This window comes from Amblyomma mixtum, chromosome 3 (genome assembly GCF_055824585.1).
Source record: "Amblyomma mixtum isolate Tamu chromosome 3, ASM5582458v1, whole genome shotgun sequence".
NCBI classification, from domain to species: Eukaryota; Metazoa; Arthropoda; class Arachnida; order Ixodida; family Ixodidae; genus Amblyomma; species Amblyomma mixtum.
In genome coordinates, this window is record NC_143014.1 from 204,360,281 (window position 1) to 204,383,501 (window position 23,221).

Below are 23,221 nucleotides of genomic sequence, written 5' to 3' on the forward strand. Positions count from 1 at the left end.
AGGGGGTACGCTGGGCTGACCACATGCAGCAAGAGTTCCAGAAACATTGTTCGCTCGAGACAAACACTTCGAAGTTTTCTATATTAATTATTCAGTGAAAACTCGTAGCTCCTATATGGCATTACTGCGAGGAATACAAGGCTTTAGAAAACAAATCCACAGCGCTTCTTCTCACCACTGCACTTGGCAGTGAGTTACATTCCCCGATGGTTCGTACAAAAAAAAATGGTGGAAGATATTTGTCTTTCATCAGTACGGTTTCACTTTATAACCGTGATTGAGTCGTGGCGATACATAATGCGATGGGTGCAAACATGACAAGCATGAAACCCCTATTTGATCATGACAGATTGAGTAGAAGAGCTTTATACGGAGAGGCCTGCAGTGTTCTCTCAATGGCAGGCACGGGCAGTATAGAAGATACATATACCTTCGATACTGTATCATTGGCAACTTGATACTGTGTCAACAGCCCTGGCAACTGCACCCATTCACTTGTTTCTCAACTATTAGACACTGTGTGGTTGGTTGTGCTTTTATGAGTTAGGTCAGGTTGATCTACATTTTTCTAGAAATTTAGGGATTTCAAGGACTCCTAACGTTTTCCGAAACTTACAGTGTATTCAAGGCTTTCAGGGGCCTGTAAGAACCCCGCGACTACTGGACATTCAAATCCCCAGTCAAATAACCCTAATTCAAAACTTCAATATTCATATATCCTCTACACTACTTCACATGGCAGCAATGATAACTACGCCACTGAATAAACCATTATTTCATTTAAAAGAATGGCAGACAATTATGCAGCCAACCATTACTGGCAATACATTCTTTTCATATCATGTGAGACTGATCACCTCTGAAAAGCTCTAGAAGCAGTAAAACACAGCCAGCATGTGTTCATGCCTGAACTTAAATTAACTACAGTAGCAATGCTATACAGAGTAACGGTGTTGGAAACAGACTGAAGGAAGGTACGTAACAGATATGAAGCATTGCAGTATAAATGTGTTCAATTGTTTGTTGTTTTTTTTCATTTCATTTGTGAAAGGCAGAAACTAAACTAGAGGGTGTTGGTTCATAGTGGACAACTGTGCTGCTTGAAGGCATAAGAAGACAGTCACCACACTTAAGTTAGGACAAACGACACCGACGACAAATCCCGCTTCATCTCAAGTTTAGTATGCCAATATCCTTCTTGTACCTTCAAGCTGCGTGACTGGGCATAATGAACCATATCAGACAATGACAGAACTACTGAAGTGCTCTGTAAAGCATCCTGTGCTTTTATACTTACACTCCCAAGCAAGGTGTAGCTCGATACCGGAGTATGCATTTGTCTAATAATTGCCTGGATGTTGGAACTGCACTTCTCGATGCACCAGGCCAATCTCTGCAGCTCTGTTTTCTGCCCATCACTCTGGCACTGCCCCCAGAGGTCCGCCTCAGCACTCGCTTGGATCATAATCAGCCGGACGACTCTTACGATTCCCAGGCCTGCCAAAAACAGTGTCAAGAGAAATCAAGAGGATGTCGAAACTATGCACTGCCTTTCTAATGCATACACTCTAATAAAATCCAACTAAGCCAAGCAGAAGCACACAGAAGGAATACAATGCCAGGAGCTAGTGTAATTATATCTTGCTTTCCTTCTGAATGCACCACACTGATGATAGGCAGAAAACCAAGAGTTCCACTTCATGTGCTCCTATCTCCCGGTATACACCAGTTAACTCACATTTCGCACCTTCTGCAAAAGCACTACTGTTATCATACAACTTCAACAGTCCAAAGCAGTTTTTTTTTATCCAAAGCACTTCACACATGCAGTCCATATGCAGCGGACTCTCTTTAAATGGAAGCTCAAGGGACCAGGAAAATCTGTTCCATTTATCAGGAGTTCCATTCAGAGAAAGAATGAGCAGAATGGCACATTATGAGCACAAACTTGGTTGCGAGAGAGTAAGTTATGGATAGTTTTTAGCAGAAAACAAGAGAAAAAAATTGTCGAGCGTTTGACCATTCTTTCCACTCGTAAAATACAACAGAAATAGTCACTTATTCAGCAGTGAAAAAAGATTTTACATTTTTTTTTGCTTTAGCTCTCGCAGCCATTTTTTTTTCTGAATAGCATCACCCATACTTGAGAGACTGCGCAGAAATAGTTCTGAGCTTGCTTTTGCATTAAGCATATGCACTTACGATTCCGCTTTCACTGGAAAGAGAAACAAGAAAAAAATGGAAATGGAAACCACATAACAATGCATACCAGAGAGGCATACAAGTTACAGTCGGATACCAAACAGAAATCACGCTATGGTCAGTCTCAGCGTCACTGCCATCACAAGATGGCGATTAGGCTTTTCTGTTGGCGTTATAGTTCCTAGAATATGCTATTCTAGGCACAATAATGGCTTGTTCGGAGAGGGTTTTCTGTAACATACCTGCGAGACTGAAGGCTTTCAAATTCGTAAAATCTTCGCGACAGGGGGGAAGGGGGAAAGGGCGGGGGGGGGGGGGGTACGGGAAAATTTCGCGGAACCGACGAATAGCACACGGACGAGCGCGGAACTGCAGTTCGTTGGAAGAACAGAAGTATTACACGGACAGAATCTAGGAAAGCGCGCACTGGTTTCAGTGGCTTATTGGAGTGGCAATTCAGACGCCTGCGATAAACAAACTAAACGCTGTAAACGACGTGTGGCTCGGCTGGATGGTTGATAAGCGCAGCCAATAGCCGATCGTCACATCACCTGCAGTTGCGCGCATGTCAGAGGGACGCCATCAACAATGTAACATACAGTTCAGGCATGGGGACGAATATACGGGTGACCAGTTTGTCGAGCACGACACACCGCGACTCGGCACCACTTCGGGAGCCCGTCCGAACTGACCGATGCCAGCCCCTGGGCATCCGAATAAGCGAGCTCCCGAGGCCTTAGTCTTAAAGGGGTGTTTGGCGGGACTCTGGCGGCAGTCCGGATTATCTGAATTAAGGGGGTTCAGCAGCAGAAATAAAAATTTATTTAGTTTGGTCGAATTAACGATGTTTTACTGCGCAATGTTCCAGCTGCTGCCGCTGCTGATTTCACGAATGGTACATATTCCTCTCTTGTTACAGCGCAAGGTATACCACCAGCAACGGTGTGTGTGTGTTCTTTTTAAGAATTTCAAATGTTTTTTTTTGTAAATACAATTTACTTTCCGCATAATTTGAGGAAATATTCATAAAATCGTAATACTAGTCCAAATTCATACATTTTACGGAAAATTCAGAACAGTTGGCAAGTATGTCTGTAGACATAGTTGGCGTTGTGCGTTCAGTTTTGTGTGTCCAATGCGAAGGCAGTATCTTATCACTTCATTGAACGTTCATGATGAATATACAATTTCCATTCTTCCAAAATGGGCTTCACCAGATGTAGCTTATTATTTACTGGGTTATTCCATGTAGGCTGCCACTTATCCCTCAGTTTATAATGTACTGTGCTCTATTTCATACATAGCAGTCAATGCTGCCAAAGCTAGAGCACCTGTTTGCTCAAGCTAAATCCGCACCCAAAGAATAGTTCGCCATACACCCAAAGTGTACACATGCAGCTTTCATTGGTATAAACCTTAAGTACCATTACTAGCACCTCCTGGACTTCGTTTTACCTCTTTCCACATGTTCATCCTGCGTCCCATCGAGACTTCAAGAAGGATATGTAGCAGTATAATATTGCCGCGAAGCTTTGTAATGTTTATTGTTCGTGTTTAACGCCACCGGCACGCAGCTTTATCGCTTTATTTGTAATGCAGGACGCGACCAGATTTCTCGCGAAGGATCGCAGCCAGAACGTTGTTAGACTAATGTGGTTATGTTTTACACCGCATCTCGAAAGTTCATTGTCAGCCTTAAATTGTGCATGGCCGAGAGTGGCAGGCGTTCTGTTCGACGACCGCCGAGCACGTTTGTTAGCTATGCCGCCGCCGCGTCATTCAGCTCTTTGCGGGCACAAATAAAGAGTTTCGTTCGGAAGCCATTTTCGCTGTCTTCCAGCTCCCCAGACTGCAGTCACCACTGTGTGACAATATGCGGCTGGTGAGGTGAATCACTCTTACTCTCTCCACGCCTAAAAAATAGTTCAGATTTAGCGAATATAATAACCAAAGGGCCTGAACACTGAGCGCCTCATAACTTGAACCGTGATTTTCAATGCCACCACTTCGTTTTGTACCGCTCTTTGTTTTCGTCCAAACACACACAGAAGTTCTGAAAAAAAAAATGAAACGAATGATACGTGCCGGAGTAATTTGACTTCGCCTCCGCAGCGTTGCCTGCTGTGTATGAAACGGAGTATAACTCCATGCAATCTTCTTTGGGCATGTTTACTTTTTTAATTTCCTTGTTGCGAGCTTGTGCAGCACACAAGTCCGCTCTTGCACTGCCGCCTATTCCGACGTGACTTGGGACCCAGCAGAATATTATGTTATGTCCTTCTGTTGTGGTTCCGTGTACGTACAATAACACCAAAAAATGGTACGACTATGCTTCCGAAGTGCAGTGCTTTGAGTACATCGAGGGAATTTGTGTAGATTATTCTTTTTCGACGCTCTAATTTATTATATTTGCTACAGCAACCAAGACACAAGCTGTAAATATGCATGCACACTGAGGAAGTGTTATTGCTTTTTCCCAGTTTCCCTTCACGACTGTGCTTCCAATGCACAGCATAACCTCGGTGATACGAACCCGGCTGATTCCCCGGCCGAACTGCATTGTGTACAATGGGCCAAAATTCGGATGTTCCGAACACTTTTCCGCAGCGCGCCTGGTGATACAACAGTAGCTTGGTTTGGGCTAGTTAGTAACAGTTCTTCGAAACAGCGCAAAAAGAACACGGACGACACAGAAGTGGACAGGACAGGCTCCTCCTGTCCTGTCCACTTCTGTGTCGTCCGTGTCCTTTTTGCGCTATGTTTTCGAAGGGGTGATACAAACTTGGGTACCGCGACCGTTGAGCGACTGCGCTGCGGGCGCAGCGTGTGCCAGTAGACTACGGAAGTGCAGCATGTTGTATGCGTGCGTCGTTTTACGAGCATCGATCGCATCAGCCCGAAAGGTACTGCAATCAGTACAATGTCGCGAAAGCGGAAGGCGCTGTCTTTTAATTACAAATTGGTTATTGTAAAGAAAGTGGACGAAGAGCCCAATAAAAGGCGCATTGACATGGCCAAAGAAGTAGGCCTGCCGCTTTCTACGATCGTCGGTCGGCGACACCAAATTATGCAAAATGCGCACCGCTTTGGCGTCAACTCCAAAGAAGCGAAGACTGCCCAGCATGTGAAGTTATAAGTTCTCCTAACGCGATTTAAAAAGTCACCGCGACCGGCGTCAACGATTACGGAAAAGTTCGTGAAAAGGCCGCGGACATCACACTCACACTGGGAACCGAAGCTTTTCAGGCCTCTAGTGGTTTGATTCACCGATTCAAGACACGGCAGGCATGTCGACCTTTCCTACAAAACTGTTTGCGGCGAAGGAAAAAAGGTTGACGCCTCCGCCATTGAAGATTGGATGGCAACCAAGCTGCCATCTTTCATCGCGGGATATGACGCTCGTAATGATTTTTACATAGTCGAGGCAGGGCTATTCTAGAACCTTCAGCCCGAAAAAAGTCTGTGCTTCAAGGGCAAGCCTGCCAGGGCGGACAAAAAAGCAAGCAGAGTGTTACGGTTTTGTTTTGCTGCAACGCTGACGGGTCAGAAAAGATGAAACTGGCCGTCGTTGGAAAGTACCAAAAGCCCCGATGCTTTAAAGGGGGCCACGACAGCCTGTTTAAATTTCGCGCATACCCTAGCTGCCTCAGTGGCGTAGCCAAAAATATTTTTCGAGGGGGGGGGGGGGTTTACGTCGCCGGTAAAAAATAAAAACATAGAGAGCCTGCTCCCAAACAATATCTTAGCCATTTTTCTGCTTTAATAGAGCCGAAGGGTTATCTGCTTCGTTCACTGCAATATCTACATAAAAAAAAACGAGCTCATACAGACTTCGAGGACTTGATTCGAAAAGAACATTTATTAAGGCGGAAGCCTTTAATGCCTCATCGTTGTAAGCAGGAGTTGTCGACAGAATTGTAACGCTTTTCAATTGGTCGAATTGGTCGTGACGTCACAGTACGCGAATTTCAAACGGAGTTAATTGTACTTTGGCTAGTAACCATGCAACCAATTAAAGGGATGGTAAAGTGATGTACCAAGTAAGGGTACTGAGTTTAGTTAATTGATAAATAGCCAATTAACCTAATTGACCTTTATAGTCAGACCAGAAACATAAATAAAAACCGAGTGGGAAATTGGTCGAGTTGGAGAATCGAACCAGGGTCTTCGGAGTGCGAGACGAGCACGCTAGCAACTCCGCCATGCCAGCTCTTTTTTTCTTCTTTCATAGTATTTATTTAAATGCTTTTGTATAGAAAGCATATATATACATATGTGTGTGTGTATACACACACACACAAAAACAACTATTTAAAGAGCACCTAGGTAGGCGCTACGTGGCAGAAACATAATAGTAACATATAACTAAAAAGCCGGTAAGGATATACAGTGCATCAGGAGAGGAAACCAATCAGGTACAAAGTCCAATTTTTTCTAAATGTCCGTTACCTGCAGCAACATTCGGCTAAAGTGAATTCTGGGCGAAACAACAGGTTCAACGTTGCAGTCTTGCATGCTCGTTTTCCAAAGGCTATGAAGTCCAATCAGAAGAATCATATCATAGGGGTTCGAGTCAGGTTGGGAAACAACAAGGTAGCGCACACTGTAGGAATTTAGGAGAAAATCTTTCTGTAGCGTCCTCTGCAACACATCCCAAATCAAAATCGCGTCTTTGCAGTCTATAAAACAATGTTCAATTGTTTCAGGCACACTGCACAAGCGGCAGTTTACAGAAGACACAAAAATGTTGTTTCTATCGAGCCACGTCTTGACAGGTAGAGTTTCAGTGTGTAATTCGTAGAAAAATGTTTTGGTGCAAGGAGAAATTGGAATTTTACGCACTCGCTTTAAAACATCATGAACCATGAGCCCAAAGTAAACGGAAAGATACAGTGGGGACGGGAAGAGCGTCGATATCAAATCCCAGTACAGATTCTTGCGCGAAACAGAATATAAGTACTCATTTAAAAACTGGACTGTCAAAAAACGCACGGAGGCATAAACTTCCTGCATAAAGCCTAGTAAACGGGGTCGTTCAGTAAAATCGGAAGAAACTACTAAGCTCGGAAGTAGAGTCATGAAGTTGACCTGAAAGAATGCTCTAATAATCGGAAGGGAACAAGCACGAAAAAAGAAGAAACGAGCAACCAACTGTCTCACATACAGGTGCTCTAGGCCCAGGCCTCCTGCACAAACAGGCCTGAAAAGGTTATCACGCCGCATGGGCTCAAATTTGAGTACCAAATGAACGTCGCAAATATACGATGGAAACGCTGTATGTAATGTCTGGCGCTGTGAAAGACCTGGAGTACGTAATAAATCCTTGTTGCCATGGATAGGTGTCGCAAGCCTGGGCTCGACCAAAAATTGAGTGGCGATGCGGAAACGGCTGAGCATAACGCTCAACAGCCGGAACTCGCTCTCTCCAGTAATGGGCACTGGATTTGTAGGCATGAAGTGGAACACCAAGATATTTAGGAGGCACACCAGAACATTCTATGCCAGCGTACAGAGGTGGAGTTGTGCCCCATGAACCAAACCATAGGTCAGAACTTTTGGAGCGATTCATTTGAGCACCAGAAACGATGCCGAATCGATTATTGTGGACAACACATCATCAATGCTGGGCTTGTCAATGCAGAAAAATGCAAGGTCGTCAGCATATGCTAACAATTTGACTTCATTACCCACAACAGGGAACCCATGGATGTTCCTGTTACGCAAAACACTCAAACAAAGCGGTTCCAGGTAAAGAGCAAAAAGCACAGGAGACATCGGACAGCCTTGCTTCACAGAAGAGCGGATTGGCACAGGGTTCGAGAGCTGGCCATTAATGATTAATCGTGTTGAACAGTTGCTGTAGCAAAGTTGCACCCCTTTAAGTACAGTAGAACCCACGTTTGCTCGCTCTAGAAGTGAAAATAGAAATGAATGGCGAACGCGGTCAAATGTTTCGCAAGGTCAATCTGAAGCAGGGCAAGCTGTTCATGACAGGTGGAGGAATATTCAAGAATTGTACGCGCAGTGTGAACATTACTTTGTATGGAGTGGCCTCTCAAACCGCAAGTCTGGTGAGATCCAATGAGAACCGACATTGCGAATTGCAGGCGATTTGACAAGACTTTAGCAGAAATTTTGTAATCCACATTTGCCAATTTAATGGGCCGATAACCTTCTACGGAGCGCAGTTTTCCTTCATCAGTATATATATATAGTTTTCGGAATTAGGACTGTGTGGCTTTTTGTAAAAGACTGAGGAAGGGCACCTATATCGAGCCCCACTGTGAAGACCCGCAGCAGGACAGGAGTGAGAATAGATTTAAAAGCCTTGTAAAATTCGCTTGAAATGCCGTCAGGACAAGGCCTTTTTGAAACAGGTAACTGATCAATTGCATGTTCCACCTGTTTCTGCGTGAAAGAGCCGCTAATAACAGAACAATCATCTTCCGATAAAGGGCTCACTAAGGTGCTGAAATACGCCAAACAGCTCGATGGTTTGGAACGAACAAAGGTGCGTCTAGTGAATACGGTGTCTTCGTTCACTCCCATCTTCCTCCCGTCCCTTACGGCGAGGTTCAAGTGTCCACCGAGATATGCGACACATATACAATTCCTTTCCTCAAAAACCAATTTACCGACTAGCAAGGTGTAGACCCGAACGGGGGATGGCGTTTTGTGGACTCCCTGGCAGCGCTGGAAGACGCTGTCGCGTTCCACTCTTACAGGCAAAGCTTAACATCTTAACCACACATCAGTGACACAAGCAGCAACACCGTGCTTAAGGCTTTCGCCTCACCGCACTTTAGGTCAACAAAGTGTCCCCCTGATTTTTTTCTCACAAAAAAGAAACACTCGTAAGAAAAATCGCGGCTATTTACAATATTTTCACATGGTATACAACAGCACAAAAACTTCAGCTCTGCAACAAAGTCAGGGACTGCGAACGAATGGCATGCATGTGAGCCTGCGCCTGGCCGCAGAGACGCTTTCAAAAAAAAAAAAGGAACTTTTTATTTTCACGGTAGTTTATGATCGTTCGAGGACAGTGCAAAGGATGAAAAAGTAGGCTGACAGTTATGTTTACTTAGGTGAACAGTGCATATAAAATGAGTGCCATGCGGCGTGCGAAGGCCAAGTAGAAGAAGATTGGTTTTGAGGAAAGGAAACGGTGCAGTAACAACTGTCTGACTATCTCAGTGAACACCCGAGCTGCGCCGTAAGGGATGGAATAAAGGAGGGAATGAAAGAAGAAAGGAAGAAAGAGGTCTGGTGACACAGAGTGACTCTTTTTCTGCAATAACTTCCGCTTCCTGTTATAGAGCCGCGACAACGTACGTCAGTCTTTTCGAGACTAAACCGACATTCTTCTTATTTTCGTTTTTACGTTTTAATATATCGATGCGGTGAGTATACGAGGGGGGACCCAAAAGAAACCGGATTTTTCGTATAAAAACTTTATTTATTAACTCTTGCACAAAATTCCTTCAGTCATCTTCAAAGTACTCTCCATGAAATGCGATGCACTTATCTAGTCTTTTTTTCCACTATTTGAAGCATCTCTGGAACTCTTCAACTTTGATATCGTCCGGTGCCCTCTGCGAAGCTGTTTGTACGGCCACCACATCACCAAAACGGTTCCCTTTTAGACTTTTCCTCATTCTGGGAAAGAGAAAAAGTCGCACAGGGCTAGGTCTGGTGAATATGGAGGGTGGGGAACGACAGTCCATCCCCGATAGGCCAAATAGTGGGTCACTCGTAAGGCCGTGTGTGCGGGGGCGTTGTGGTGATGAAGGAACCAGTCACCTGATCGCCAACGTTCCTTGCGTTTCCTCCGCACATCCTCTCGCAGACGTCTTAACACTTCCAAATAAAAGTGCTTGTTAACAGTCTGGCCAGGGGGAACAAATTCCTGGTGCAAAATTCCACGAACATCACAAAAGACAATGATCATTGTCTTCACATTCGACTTCAACTGCCTTGCTTTTTTTTGGTCTCGGGGAGTTGGGAGACTTCCACTGGCTTAACGCTTGCTTAGTTTCTGGATCATACCCCTAACACCAACTCTCATCACCTGTAATGACTTTGGTGAAGAAGTTTGGATCACTTTCAATCTCGGTTTTTTTAATCCCTACTCAAATTTAATCGAATGTTCTTTTGATGTTGTGTGAGAATGCGAGGAAGAAATTTAGCGAAAACACGTCTCATTTGCAACTGCTCAGTCAAAATTCGCTGACAGGAGCTCCAACTCACCCCTGTCTCTTCTGAAATTTGGTCGATCGTGAAACGACTATCTTTGTTCCTTTTTGGCGGATTTTTTCAACGTTTTCATCGTTTCGAGACGTTAAAGGATGCCCAGAACAAGCATGGTCTTCGACACTCATCTCACAACGTTTGAAGCGCCCAAACCACTCGGAAACGTGTGTGCGGCTCATAGCACCCTCTTTAAAAGCGTGTTGCAACATTTGGTAAGCTTCCGTTGCCGATTTTTCAAGCAGGAAACAAAACTTCAAACACACTCTCTGTTCTTTTAAATTTGCCATAAAGATTTCGCAGGCGGAACAAAGTAACTGCAAGCGAAACACAACACTACGCTCAAATGTTTGCCTACAAATTTATGTCGTCTGAACAGCTGTTTCGTGAGGTCTCTGCTAACCCCATCTAGCGGTAGAACTCTCTACTAAGTCTACGAATGGTAGCGCGCTCTCAGTTCGGTTTCTTTTGGGTCCCCCCTCGTATACCATGGACGAAAAGGAGGCCGAAAGGAGGGGGGGTGCAGCGCTCAGAAAATTTCGGGGGGTGTTCTGACACCGAAACACCCCCCCCCCCCTCCCCCCTGGGTACGCCCCTGCCCTGCCTATTGCATTTAATTCCCAACACAATAAATTACCATTCCCCGAATTTTCGAAAATACGTTCGGACACCACTTGCATTAATGAAAACAGCCAAATTTGTTGTCCACAGTCGACGCCGACGACTGCTGCCGGCTGCCGTCAGCACATGCTCTGCAGACCGAGACAGATCGGCACCTCACTCTTATTGTATGCGCGTCCTGCGATGTAAGCAGTCATTGTTTTGAGGTCACTGTCCAAAACTACACTCGACGGCTATTTGCATGCGCTAAAACTTCTGAATTCCCTCTTCACAATCGCAGAAATCGCACACACGAATCCTGCGGACTCGGTAGGCCTCGTCACAAAAGGGGCCAGCGGTCCGCCGAAATTTAAGAACCTGGCAAAAGTTCACCGCTGATTATTAAAGGGTCAGTCTACTGAATTTTATCGGCCATATTTTCTTTGCGGAAACCGATAGCTCACTACTCAAATTACCGTTTAGCCAGGTGTGGTGCCAAGAAGTGCGGTAGAACATTTTAAAATAGAATTTATTGATGTGGGAACACATCTGTATGAGGTGGTAGTCTCATCTGGCAACTATCTGGATTTCCGCCGCGCGGCGACAAACATGGCAGCGCCCGTCGAAGCCGGACCTCTCGCTTCGGACTGAATTCTCGTTGTTGCTGCCTTTTTCAGTAGGTTCACTGGCCATAAATTGGGCGCCGGTCTTTCGCTTCGTCTCATCTCGCCTATAAGAAAACGTATAAGTGATAAATTTGCTTTATTTTAATAATTAAAATGACGGTTCTGCCGCTTCTAGGCTTAAGTGGAGAGTCGGTTTGTTTACAGCAATGGTTCCTGTTCTGACAACCAGATGGCGCCACTATAGGTTGAGTTTATTTTTGTGTCTCTGCTATCATACGCTGAACTACAGTGAACTGTAGCTGAACTAAAAGTGGGAATGTGCCTGCGTTTAGCGTGCGTATAAACTATAAATATTCATGTGATTTACAGAAAAAGCGAGCAGTACGCCTTCTACAGCTTACTAGAACAAAACGTACGTTTCTGTGACATTGGGGCATACTAACGGTATGTAGTGTATTCACTTACGCTTCTACAAAAAAAACTACCACCTACACCAACAAAATGAACGTTTGGGGTCGCCACCATGCATTCTTACGTGATTTTTAACATCGAAATAAAATATAAATTCCTACCTAAACCGGGAGCAGATCCCTTGTTATTGATGTTATGGGGTGCCAACTATCAGAATATGCCATTCACTCATCTCGGTGAGTAGACTGACCCTTTAAGGCGAAAGCCTTTCATGGCTCATACTCGCGGCCATGACTATGTCCGTCCGCCCGTCTGTTACATCTGAAGTGAAAGTCATAACTAGTCGTTACTAGTCACAAATCATGACTAACAAGTCATTAGCCAGTCATCAACTAATTAGTCATGACTGGTTAGTCATTAACTAATTCTTACTAGTTAGTCATTAACCAATCATCACGAGTTAGTAATTAACTAGTCATGACTGGTTAGTCCTTAACCAGTAATGACTAGTTAGTCATGATCGGTTACTCATGACTGGCTAGTCGCGACTGGTTAGTCATGAACCAATCATTACTAGTTACTAATAAACCAATCATGGCTATTAGTCATCAAATAATTAGTCATGACTAAACAGTCATTAACCAACCATGCCTAGTTAGTCATGACTAGTTAGTCATTAACCAGTCATGACTGGTTAGTCATTAACCAATTAGTCATGACTAACTAGTCATTAACCAGTCACCAACTACTTAGTCATGACTAGTTAGCCATGGGTCATGACTAGCCGATCCAAGTCGCCCCATAACCGCCTCGTGTGTGCCTACGGCCGTCGTCTCGTTAGTAGCCAAAGCGTGGAAAACCCGCCTCGCGCACTTTACATCGTCAAAGTGCCCCTGAATTTTTAAAGTGTGAAGATATGAAATGCAGCCGCTTGTTTCGCTTTTTTTTTCTGTGTGGATAAGGTACACACAAGCGCAGTTTTTCAGGCCGTCTTCTCACCGGGTGCGAAACATTCCCTCGGCCGTGCAAGCCCAGGCGACGGCAGCGAGCGACCAGCAGCATCGTCGTGCGGTGTTTCATTGCCCCTGTCGCTTGCCGCCTCGCCGTTCGGCTCTTTGCACTGGCACCGATTGAAAGTACCGGAAAGCACGTCTTCGCTGGTGCACGCACGTCGCGTATGTCACCGTGGCTAGCATGCCGTCCAGTTGATAAGTTCTAACATTTTAAAGTTTACAGAATGTCATACCAACTATTCCCCCCCCCCCCCTCCCCCCACCACACACTTCTGGTTCCCATTAAGCTCACTCCTTACACTACTACGATATGCGGCCGTTGGTCGTGCTGGTCGTCGTCCGTCTGGCGTGACAGACCGGAGCATCAGCGACGGCATCTGCGCACCAACCAGCCCACCGACCGTCGATTGGCGTCGCATAGGGCGTAGTGTGACCTGACCCTACCTATACCGGAGAAAAACTACGTTACTGTTACCGATTTTGCGGCAACAGTTACTCATATATGAGGGACCACTGCTACTTCGGTAGCTCGCGGAAGTACAGGGGACAAGAGACCTCACTGCACGCATTGCAGCAACGATAGAAGGCGACGTTGCTCCGTATATTCCCCTTGAGATGTCACTAGAATATTCAATATGGCGGTCACTGTCAGTGGGAGGAGTTTCCCGGTCTCAATTTCGATCGCATTTTTTTAATATACAGCACGTTCTGGGCACCCAAATTTTGGAAATTGAATCTTAGGCTTTTGTATCAGTTGCTGAAGCACAAAACTGCAATATGAAGAACGACCATGTCATGGCCCCTTTAAGGCAGCCATTCGGGCGCCCTGCATAGGGCTAATAAAAAGGCGTGGATGACGTCGGCACTGTCCATGGAGTTCATCACGTACTTGGGCCATAGGATGTGCCAGTGTTTTGCTGCTGGACCGTGTGCGGCCCATCCAAAACAGACGACACTACACAGTGTCAAAGTGGTGTTCCTGTTCCCGAACGCTACAAGTCATTTGCAGCCACTGGATGCTGGCATTATCAGAAATGTCAACAGATATGTTGGATCTCATATCTGACAATTTTTTTTTTGCTCTAGAAAACAAAAATGCAAAGTTAAAGCAGCCAACTCTGTCAACTAGTAACAAAGTTGCCCAGTTATGCAACAGGGTTCTACTCTACCTGCTGAGAAGAGCTCCCTGTCGCGAGGTGTTTCTTGCGTCGGTGCGTTGGCCTGCGTGAATAGAGATGCATTTAATTTAGGTAGAAACAAACATCACAACAATCGCATTTTAATACCTGTACCAAACAGACAAGGTTATTGGTGCTGCATGGAGCCACACAAAACACTGGTGTCAATAATGACACACAGAGTGGCTTCCAATTTATTTGCTTTAAATTGCACATTCCTGAAGATCCACCTTACAGAGGCTGAAGGTGCAGGATAAAAGCTGGCCATAATATTAAGCCAAGAAAAAGTTGTGTTTTTAATGCACAAACAGCAATTACTTTGCACCGCGAGATGTTATTATTTTGAATGTCCAAGGTCATGCTACATACAGCTTGATGCTAGCAAGATTTTAGCAACATTACAGAAGCAATGGGTCATACTGTTGGTGCTGTGGCTTGGAAACTTGCACCAGTAAATCAGAGTGTCAAGTGACACAGCCCACCGCATTGAAGTTTAGTTACACTGAAGAAAACATGTTTAAACGGCATTTTTACTTGACAAATGATATAGGAATGATAGATATATATTCATAAGCCTGACCATTTCAGTTGAGAAAATTTCATCAGTTGGTCAAACGAAATTTGCAAAAGCACTGAAGTACTGCTTCCGGGTCGGAATACATCACCTCGGCAGACAAGTAGTGTTGTGCTAGCTGTGCCGCTAGCACAACTGCATAGTGCCATAGCATTTTTGCTTGCACTACAAGATGCCACACCTCTTGGTATGTCTACGGAGCTGGCTTGTAGCCTCAGAAGTACCTGCTCATATACTTCGGACTAGTGCATTTCCCTCAACCTAGAAAAAAGGCACCAACATGTCTGGACAATGGGAAGAAAGCCTTCGCCTCCCAGCCAGCATCTACGCCACGGAATGTGCATCAAAACATTACCGAACTGAATTGTTCGTAACTGAATTGTTCGTAATGTAATTAAGAATTTTCAGCAGGGGATAACTGGAAGGAGTGGGAGAGTGCTTACAAAAATTATACACGATTTTAGTTTCGATACCTGGGCGCCGCCAGGTTTTTTGTACTCGAGCGCCGCCTACCGCCGACGCCATCGTGGGCTGATAATTTGCAGCCCGTGGGTTGCAGACGATGCAGCGTGTGATCTCTGGAAGTGTCATGCGCCTGTTTTATTCCTGGCAAGCCTAGAAACTGTGCGTGGGGGTTCGCCTCGCCTTCATCCGCGTGTATACTATGCTATTAGCGCCTGCAACAACCAACCGGGAGCAGGCGACCATTCTTCGACGGAGTGAGCGATCAGCTAGCATCGGTGAGTGCCATGCTCGCAGTTCCCGCGTGTAGTTTTTGTCGTCGGTTACCTCTAGGGCAAACGTTGCATGGTGTTGCATGTTAGAAAATCGGAAGCAAAGTGTGTTGAAACTCAAGGTCGCGGACAGCAAATGTCTAGTTTTTCGTGAAGCACCGTTTATCATGAACGCTCTCGCTGCCTGCTTGGCCATGGCGAGTGTGACAATTGCGATAGAGTAGCCCGTTCACAAATTGAATATTTTGGAAACAACAGCGAGCACACGACCGAAATGAATCCAGGTCTGATCATTGCAATGCTTGTTTGCGGAGGTACGCACGATGAAATTGAAATTCGGCCCCTCCTGCCGCTTGCGTAGGGCTGTTCATATTACGAGCGATAATAGCCCGTTGACGGAAAGCTGTTCGCATTCTCGCTAACTTCGCTACCGCCAGTACTCACTGGCTCACAAATACCAGAAGATGTGTAATTACACGGTCTGATAGGTTGGCACGTTAATGCAACGCTAATACCGCTTGCTGACAGGCCGAATCACCGCGCCTGTGTTGAGAATTCGAATCTCAATCGTGTAGGGGCATTGCTGAAGTCATCGCGTTTGTTGTATCTCTGGCACGGTTATGCATAGCGGACTTTTTGTACAGTGCATTCGATGTGATTTCAGTCGAATAATTGATTACAATGCATGACAGAGTTTACCGTCCCGTGTATACTGTGTTTTTTCTGCTTACTTTGCCGTGGCTGCAGTTTTGCTCACTTTGCACTTGGGTAAAAGTCCTTGTCGTCGCGTCCATTCATGTCATGTTGTGGAAATTAAATTAGCATTTTCGAACTAATGGCATTTTTTTTTCAGGTGGCGGTGCCCACACGCTCCCGATATTGATGACGAACATGTAGGGTGGTGAAAGAAAGTTGCGGCCAAATTTGTGAAGTCTTTACATCGTGTACAGCGCTGCTAAGGCCACCCAAAAGCTCGATCTCTTAAATTATGCACAGAGTATAGTTTGGGAAGCCAGGCGCTGCGCTTCGTTCCGCGCCCGATATTAACCTCAGACAGTTGGTTTGTTTCTGTACGCATTTCATTCATAAGGTGCGGCTGATGTGTAAGCTTGCTGTGGGCGCAAGTATTTTTTGTTCACAAACTACGTCCACTGCCAATCCAACTCGGGGCCGGCGGGAAAGCGATGAATAAATAGACATTGCAGACGCGCTGAGACATTCGCATTACACGGTGCGCGTATACATACTGGCGGCGTTTTTTTTTCCCTACTTTCGTCGGCAAATGGAACCGGCATTAAAACATTGATGCCTAGAGGACGTTGGCGGTCCGTACAACATTGCTGCTTTTGTTGTACAGACGCAAACACGCGCCTGACCGGCGGTGGCTAAGCAGCCGGACGTTGCTCCGGATTATCAGCCCAGGGGAGGACGGCAACAGTGCGGTGTCGCGCATCCCTTGTCCACTCCTCGTAAAATGCACGCTTTGCATCTTTACTTTCTCTTCATATGTTTTTAATTTTTTTTTTCCTCTTCCTTTATATAGACGCACCTACTCATAAGCATGCAGTCGTAAAGCAATGCATACACTAGGTTCGCCTCTGTACGCCAAGAAGCAACGCGGTTTTGTGGCCGATGGGTTGTGTACTAGTCGTGCAAGCTGAAAGTCCTAGGTCTAATTCCTCGCAACTTCAGAAAAAAAAATTTTACGATTCTGCGCACGGTAACGTCATCAGGGATTTTGGGACCACTACTGCTGGTGAATGCCGACACCGATTTTCGTTGTCGATGAGCCGTATAATAATAGTAATCATCATCAGCCTGACTACACCCACTACACATCAAAGACCTCTCCCATGTCTATCCAGTTAACCCTATCCTGTGCCAGCTATAGCCACCCTATCCTGCAAACTCCTTAATCTCATCCGCCCATTAAACTTCGTGCCGCCCTCTGCTATTCGCCTTCTCTTCGAATCTAGTCCGTTATTCTTAAGGACCATAGGTTGTACTGCCTTCGCATTACATGCCCTGTCCAAGCCCGTTTCTTCCTCTTGATTTCGACTAGAATATCATTAACCAGTGCTTGACTCCTGACCCACTCTGCCCTCTTCCTGTCTGTTTTTAACGTTGCAGTACCTATCCTTTTCCTTTCCATAGTTGGCTGTGTTGTCCTGATCTTAAGTTGAACCATTTTCGTTAGCTTCGACGTTTCTGCCCCATAGGTGAGTACCGGTAAGTTACAGCCGTTATATACTTTTCTCTTGAGGGATATTGGTAAACTACCATTAATGATCTGAGAGAACCTGCCAAATGCGCTACACCCCTTTCTTAATCCTCTAGTTATTTTGATCTCGTGATTCGGAACTGCGGTCACTACCTGCCCTAAGCAAACGTATTTCCTTACCACTTCCAGCACCTCGCTACCCATTCTGAACTGGGCTGCCCCCATCAGGACTGTTGAACATCACTTTGGCTTTCTGCATATTGATTTTTAGACCCTCAGTACTGCTCTGCCTGTCTAATTCATTGATCATGTTTTGCAGTTCACCTCCTAAGTGACTTAGCAAGGCAATATCACCAGCGAATCGGAGATTACTACGGAATACTTTCATTAAATGGAGAAGCGGGTCTCGAAGGGAACATTTTTATCATTAAAGATATCGTAATGAAATTAGGTATGTATATCTGCTTCTTCGTCCTGTTTTCAAAAATATAAGTAGTTTCAGGATGTCTCAATTAGTTACCATATTATAGGAAAACAACTTAAGCCTACTTGGTTACAATCTTACGGGTAGTTAGACACTTTCTTTCAACATTTTTTGGTCTCGATTGTAAGTGGGTTGTAGCCAAAGACCTGCCATCTGGAGCTATGCTAATTATATTGTTATTGAAGTACATCATATAAAAATGTAAAATTTCGTCCAGGCACCATAGTTATGAATAATTGTTAGGTGACATTATGGTTCACAATATTTGAAATGTTTGACTTTGCCAAACAAAAACAACATGGCGCCACAGTTTAGGTCTTTCTGAATACATCAGTATAAGATTAATTGAAATTGCACTATAAAAACATAATGATAACTTCCACAAGGCTAATCACGTCGGCAAAAAACTGAGAAAATCACATTTGAATTGCCATTCGGAGCTCGCTGCCACAAAAACAGCGGAATGTGGACGTTCCAAAATTTTTCACAGTAGTGAGTAATACCACATAGTGAAGAAGAGGCCCAGCCTTCAAATAAAACCACGGCGTAATAATATTCTTACAACGTGAATAAAACTAAGAAGGCGGCCATCGGGAACGCGGTCGTGGGAAGCGACGGGCGTGAAGTCAGCCGCAATTCGCTCCGAAATAGCCATTTCTGGGCTTCATAGGCACAAAATATATACAACCTTTGTCCTTATAGTTTCGAGACTGATTTATTTTCTTCTCTAGAAATGATTCCCCAAAACAAATGTTGGTGCTAAAGTGTGTGTAGTGCCACCTTTTCGAGCTAGCCTGAGCTATTTATATTAATCGCTGTGGCAGCCGCTAGATGGCACAACATGTAGAAAAATACGTTGCCAGTAGTCGTCTGCGCATTCTACTGTGAGTTAATGTGGAGTGACGGACGTCCACCTCGAACAGCGTGCAAACATAAAATTCTGAGCGAAGCTTGGCAAGACAGCCACAAAGACGTATGAGCTCCTTCGTGACGCTTACGGCAACGAGACATTATCGTGGGCGCGAGTTTTCGAGTGGCACAAGAGGTTCGTTTCGGGAGAACGTCGGTGGAAGACGACACAAGGCAGGGGCGTCCTTCATCCTCACGGAATGAAAACAACGTGGCTCGGATCAGGGCCATTACAGTCCCAATGCTATCAGATGCTCTCGACATTAATAAGACATGCCACCAAACTTTGCGTGAGAACTTGCGGAAACGAAAGTTGAATGCCAGACTTGGCCCGCACTCCCTCACACAGGACCGGAAGGACACGCTGGCATCAGTGAGAGCTGATTTGCTCTCCGAGGCAGAGAAGGATGCTGCATTCGAGCATTGCTAAAGACGAAATATGGTGTTTTCAATACGATCCTCAAACAAAGAGGCAGAGCGCCGAATAGCGCTCCACAAGCTGTCCGGCGTCCGGAAAGGTGCGGCGACAGAAGACCAAAACAAAAACGATGCTGATAGTGCTGATAGTTTTTTTTTTTTCGATGCCAGAGGTGTCATACACCACGAGTTCGTCCCACAAGGGCAGGCGGTGTATCAGGAGTTTTATATCCGCGTGCTCCAACACACGCGTGATGCACTGCGACGCCACAGTGGCTTACAGTGCAGCGGGCGGAGGCGGCGGCGCATTGAGAAGCCTGACACCGCTGGTGGCGAACGGAGCGGCGGCCCTGCAGTCGACTAATCTTGAATGCGATCGCCGTTCTGCACGTGGGAATGGACGTCCGCTGTGCTTCTTAGGCGGTGTTTCTCGTTTTTTTTTTGTCAATGTTGGCTACTACAACACCCTAATGGCTCAGAAGCAACGCCTGAACCATTGTTTCGCACCAGGGTGTAACTTAGGACACTCCCGGCTCAAGCAAACGGCCAAACTCTCCTTATTCAAAGCACCCGCCGACCGAGAGAGAAGAAGCGTGTGGGAACGCAACCTTCGCAGAGACGACAGGAAAATGGCATCTGATTGTGCTGTTTGTGAGTTGCATTTTGAGAAGCATTTCATTATCAGTGACTACGTTCATTGTATTAACGGCACGGAGGTGCGAATTCCGCGCGGGATCCCGACGCTCACAGCGGACGCCGTTCCAACTATTCTAACGAACGTTGCCTCATATTTAAGCAAGCGCTTACTTGCTAAAAGAAATGAAAGGAACAGGATGTCGTACCCAGGATGTCGTACCCAGGAAAAAGCCAGGACTGTCTGCTACAGTCTAGCCTAATGTCTTGTACGAGCCCACGACAAGCGAAGGCGCCTTTGTAATAGTTGCCTCCTTGAAAGAAGCGAGACTGCCTGATAAATACTGGACGTTTCATGAGCTACGTAACGCTGAGGGTGCGTTTCTTATGTCCTGCTCACTGAACGCCGGCACAGGGGACGTCAGCGTAGAAAAGGCAGTGTCTTTCGCTTTAAGCAGCGATGGTGTTTTCAACTCGAGAACGTTTGTGCTCGGGAAACTCGTAGGAGAGGCGGCAGTAGTTACAATGCGGGATGTGGAAACCGTTTTGGGTCAAGCGTGCGCACTGCACTTGTGTAAAGGAGCAGCTGCGCATCCCGATTCCTTGTTGAGCAACCCGACTACAAACTTACAAGGCCAAATACAGTTCAAGTGTGGGTCTCTTTTCAGCATTAAGTGCCTAGGAAGCGCGAAGAAGGAGGGAACGCCTTGCATCAGCTGCAAGTAATTAAGAAAGGCCCTTCTTACGCGGCAGTCGCGACTGAAGAAGCGTTGTAAAACAATGGCTAACACCTGTGGAAGTGCCGAGCAGAAGCTGAAGGTATGCAAGCGCAGAAACAAGAGGCTCTTGTTGAGGCTAGGAAGCCTTGAAAAACACATTCAGAGACTGAAAAATAAATCTTCTGCTAGTACTGAAGAAGCATTAGCAGCAAAGATATAGAATCACTAGGTACCTCCAAAACAGCAGCTTGCCCTCAAACAGTGTTTTGAAGCAGCAAAAAGGAAGTGTGTATGTGGAATGCGATACGACAATGAATGGATGCTGAAGTGCATTTCGCTCAAGATAAGAAGCCCAAAGTTGTATCAATACATGAGGAAGCAAAACATCCTTGCACTTCCAAGCGAAAGAACAATACACAAGTACACTGCTCACTACAGAACTGGCTATGGCTTCAATGAAAATTCGACAAAAGCATTTGTTGGGCGAGTTGGTGTTTTCGATGATCCATAACTAAAGCGCAAACGACAGGACAGAGATGAAGAAGGGACACCACACAGCGCTGACTCACAACGAAAGTTTTATTGGATGCCAGCAGGTATAAATACCTCCCTGGCGGCCAGAAAAGAATGCAGTCCACACTTACATGCGTGACTGACACACTAGTATACCAGTCACGTGCCACCAAGCAAATCACATGCGCGAGAATACAATATAATCAGTGAGCATGCACTTGTCAATATTCGCAATCAAGGTATCGTCTTTCTTTTTCTTAAAACGCGACAGATGAAGCACTGATGCATTCTTCCGAGAGCCTACCTATTAAGTGAGCTTCTATGATCTCCCTTGCTAACGAGTCACGGTTCTTTCCTAACACTGCACTTTCCTGATAGTTTGGCGCACAGACGTAGGTATCATCGTCATCTTCATTGCCTTTGCAGTGCCTGCAATGTTTCGCCACGTGGCCAGAGATAGCGACACGGGAGACATTATACTCATGCTCTTTGAGTCTTTCGTTTAAACATCGGCCGGTTTGGCTGATGTATCGCTTACCACAAGATAGTGGCAGCGAATACACCACCCCTTCCTGGCAAGGCACAAATTGTTTTGCGTGCTTTATCGGGCACTTGCGCGATTCTTTAATCTCTGAATTTACATTCTTAATCAGGCTGGACAGTCGTTTGGGCGCCGAAAAGACGACATCAACGCCTGCATGTTTTCCGATTCTTTTTGGATTGTGCGACACTTTGTGAAGATATGGCAACACAACAATCTTCCTTTTCTTCGTCTCTTTCGTACAATCACTTTTTCCCTTAGATTTTAACTTTTCCTGTAGTTTTCCTGCCAGGGAAACTAATAATTCAGACGGGTAGCCTGCCTTTGCCAGGTGGTCTACTTGGTTGCTGAAACTATGCTACAACCTGTGTTCACAGGATTTGTTCACTGTGTTGCTGAAAACGGTATGTATAATTGCTCTCTTCACCAGCTTGGAGTGAGCTGATGAAAACGGCAAGATGGGCTTAACAGCACGGGGTTCATAAGCCCAACAAACATGAGATGGAGTGAAATGGAGCGAAAGACCTAAAAACCTAATAAAATCATTCAATGGTACTTCGTGTGTTAAAACCAATGGTGTGAGGCATTCTGAGAACACCGAAAGGACGTCAGGGAATTGCTGCTCGAAACCAAGGTTGTCACAATCTAAAAACACAAAGTAGTCATCAACAAATCTAAAAATGCTACAAACTCTGGAACCTTCAAATCTCTCTTTCATCCTTCTGTCTCGTGCTGCTAGGAACACGTCACTAAGGAAAGGCGCTAGACATGAACCAATACAGATCCCCTCTTTCTGAATAAAAACTTCGCCATTCCATTCCGCAAAAGTTGAGCCAAGATAGAGTGACAACAATTCAAGGAACCCAGTAGTGGAAATTCCAGACCGGAACTTTTAGTCATGGTAAAGCAAGTTTCCAAGCAGGCCGACAGAGCTGAGGTGGACCGCTGCATTTCGGAGGGTGTGGACATGTTAACGAGGTACAGGGCATCGGGGACGAAGCTACATCTGCATAAGACGGTTAGTTGGCTGAAAGAGAACTCGTTCTCTCTGCTACTTGCTGATAAGGACGGAGGTTTTGTTGTCTTGGACAGGAACGTGTATTTGTCGAAAGCATCGGAAGCTGTTCTTGCGATGTTTGAAAAACGCAGTGATGTGTCTGCCTCAAAAGTTAAGAGCAAGGCGAAGAAACTTGCTA

The 23,221-nt window shown here is 45.5% G+C and overlaps 1 protein-coding gene and 1 pseudogene across 1 annotated transcript in view; both read right to left on the reverse strand.

Annotated features, from left to right (window-relative positions):
• LOC149353368 (uncharacterized) overlaps positions 1-23,221 on the reverse strand; it is a 67,888-nt gene that overhangs the window by 8,264 nt on the left and 36,403 nt on the right. Inside the window, exons 3-4 of the mRNA XM_089577335.1 lie at positions 14,272-14,323; positions 1,298-1,497 (exon numbers count right to left, since the gene is read on the reverse strand). Coding sequence (XP_089433461.1) covers positions 1,298-1,497; positions 14,272-14,323 — 252 coding nt within the window. The remainder of the gene's footprint in view (positions 1-1,297; positions 1,498-14,271; positions 14,324-23,221) is intronic.
• On the reverse strand, positions 6,568-7,425 carry LOC149353369 (uncharacterized; annotated as a pseudogene).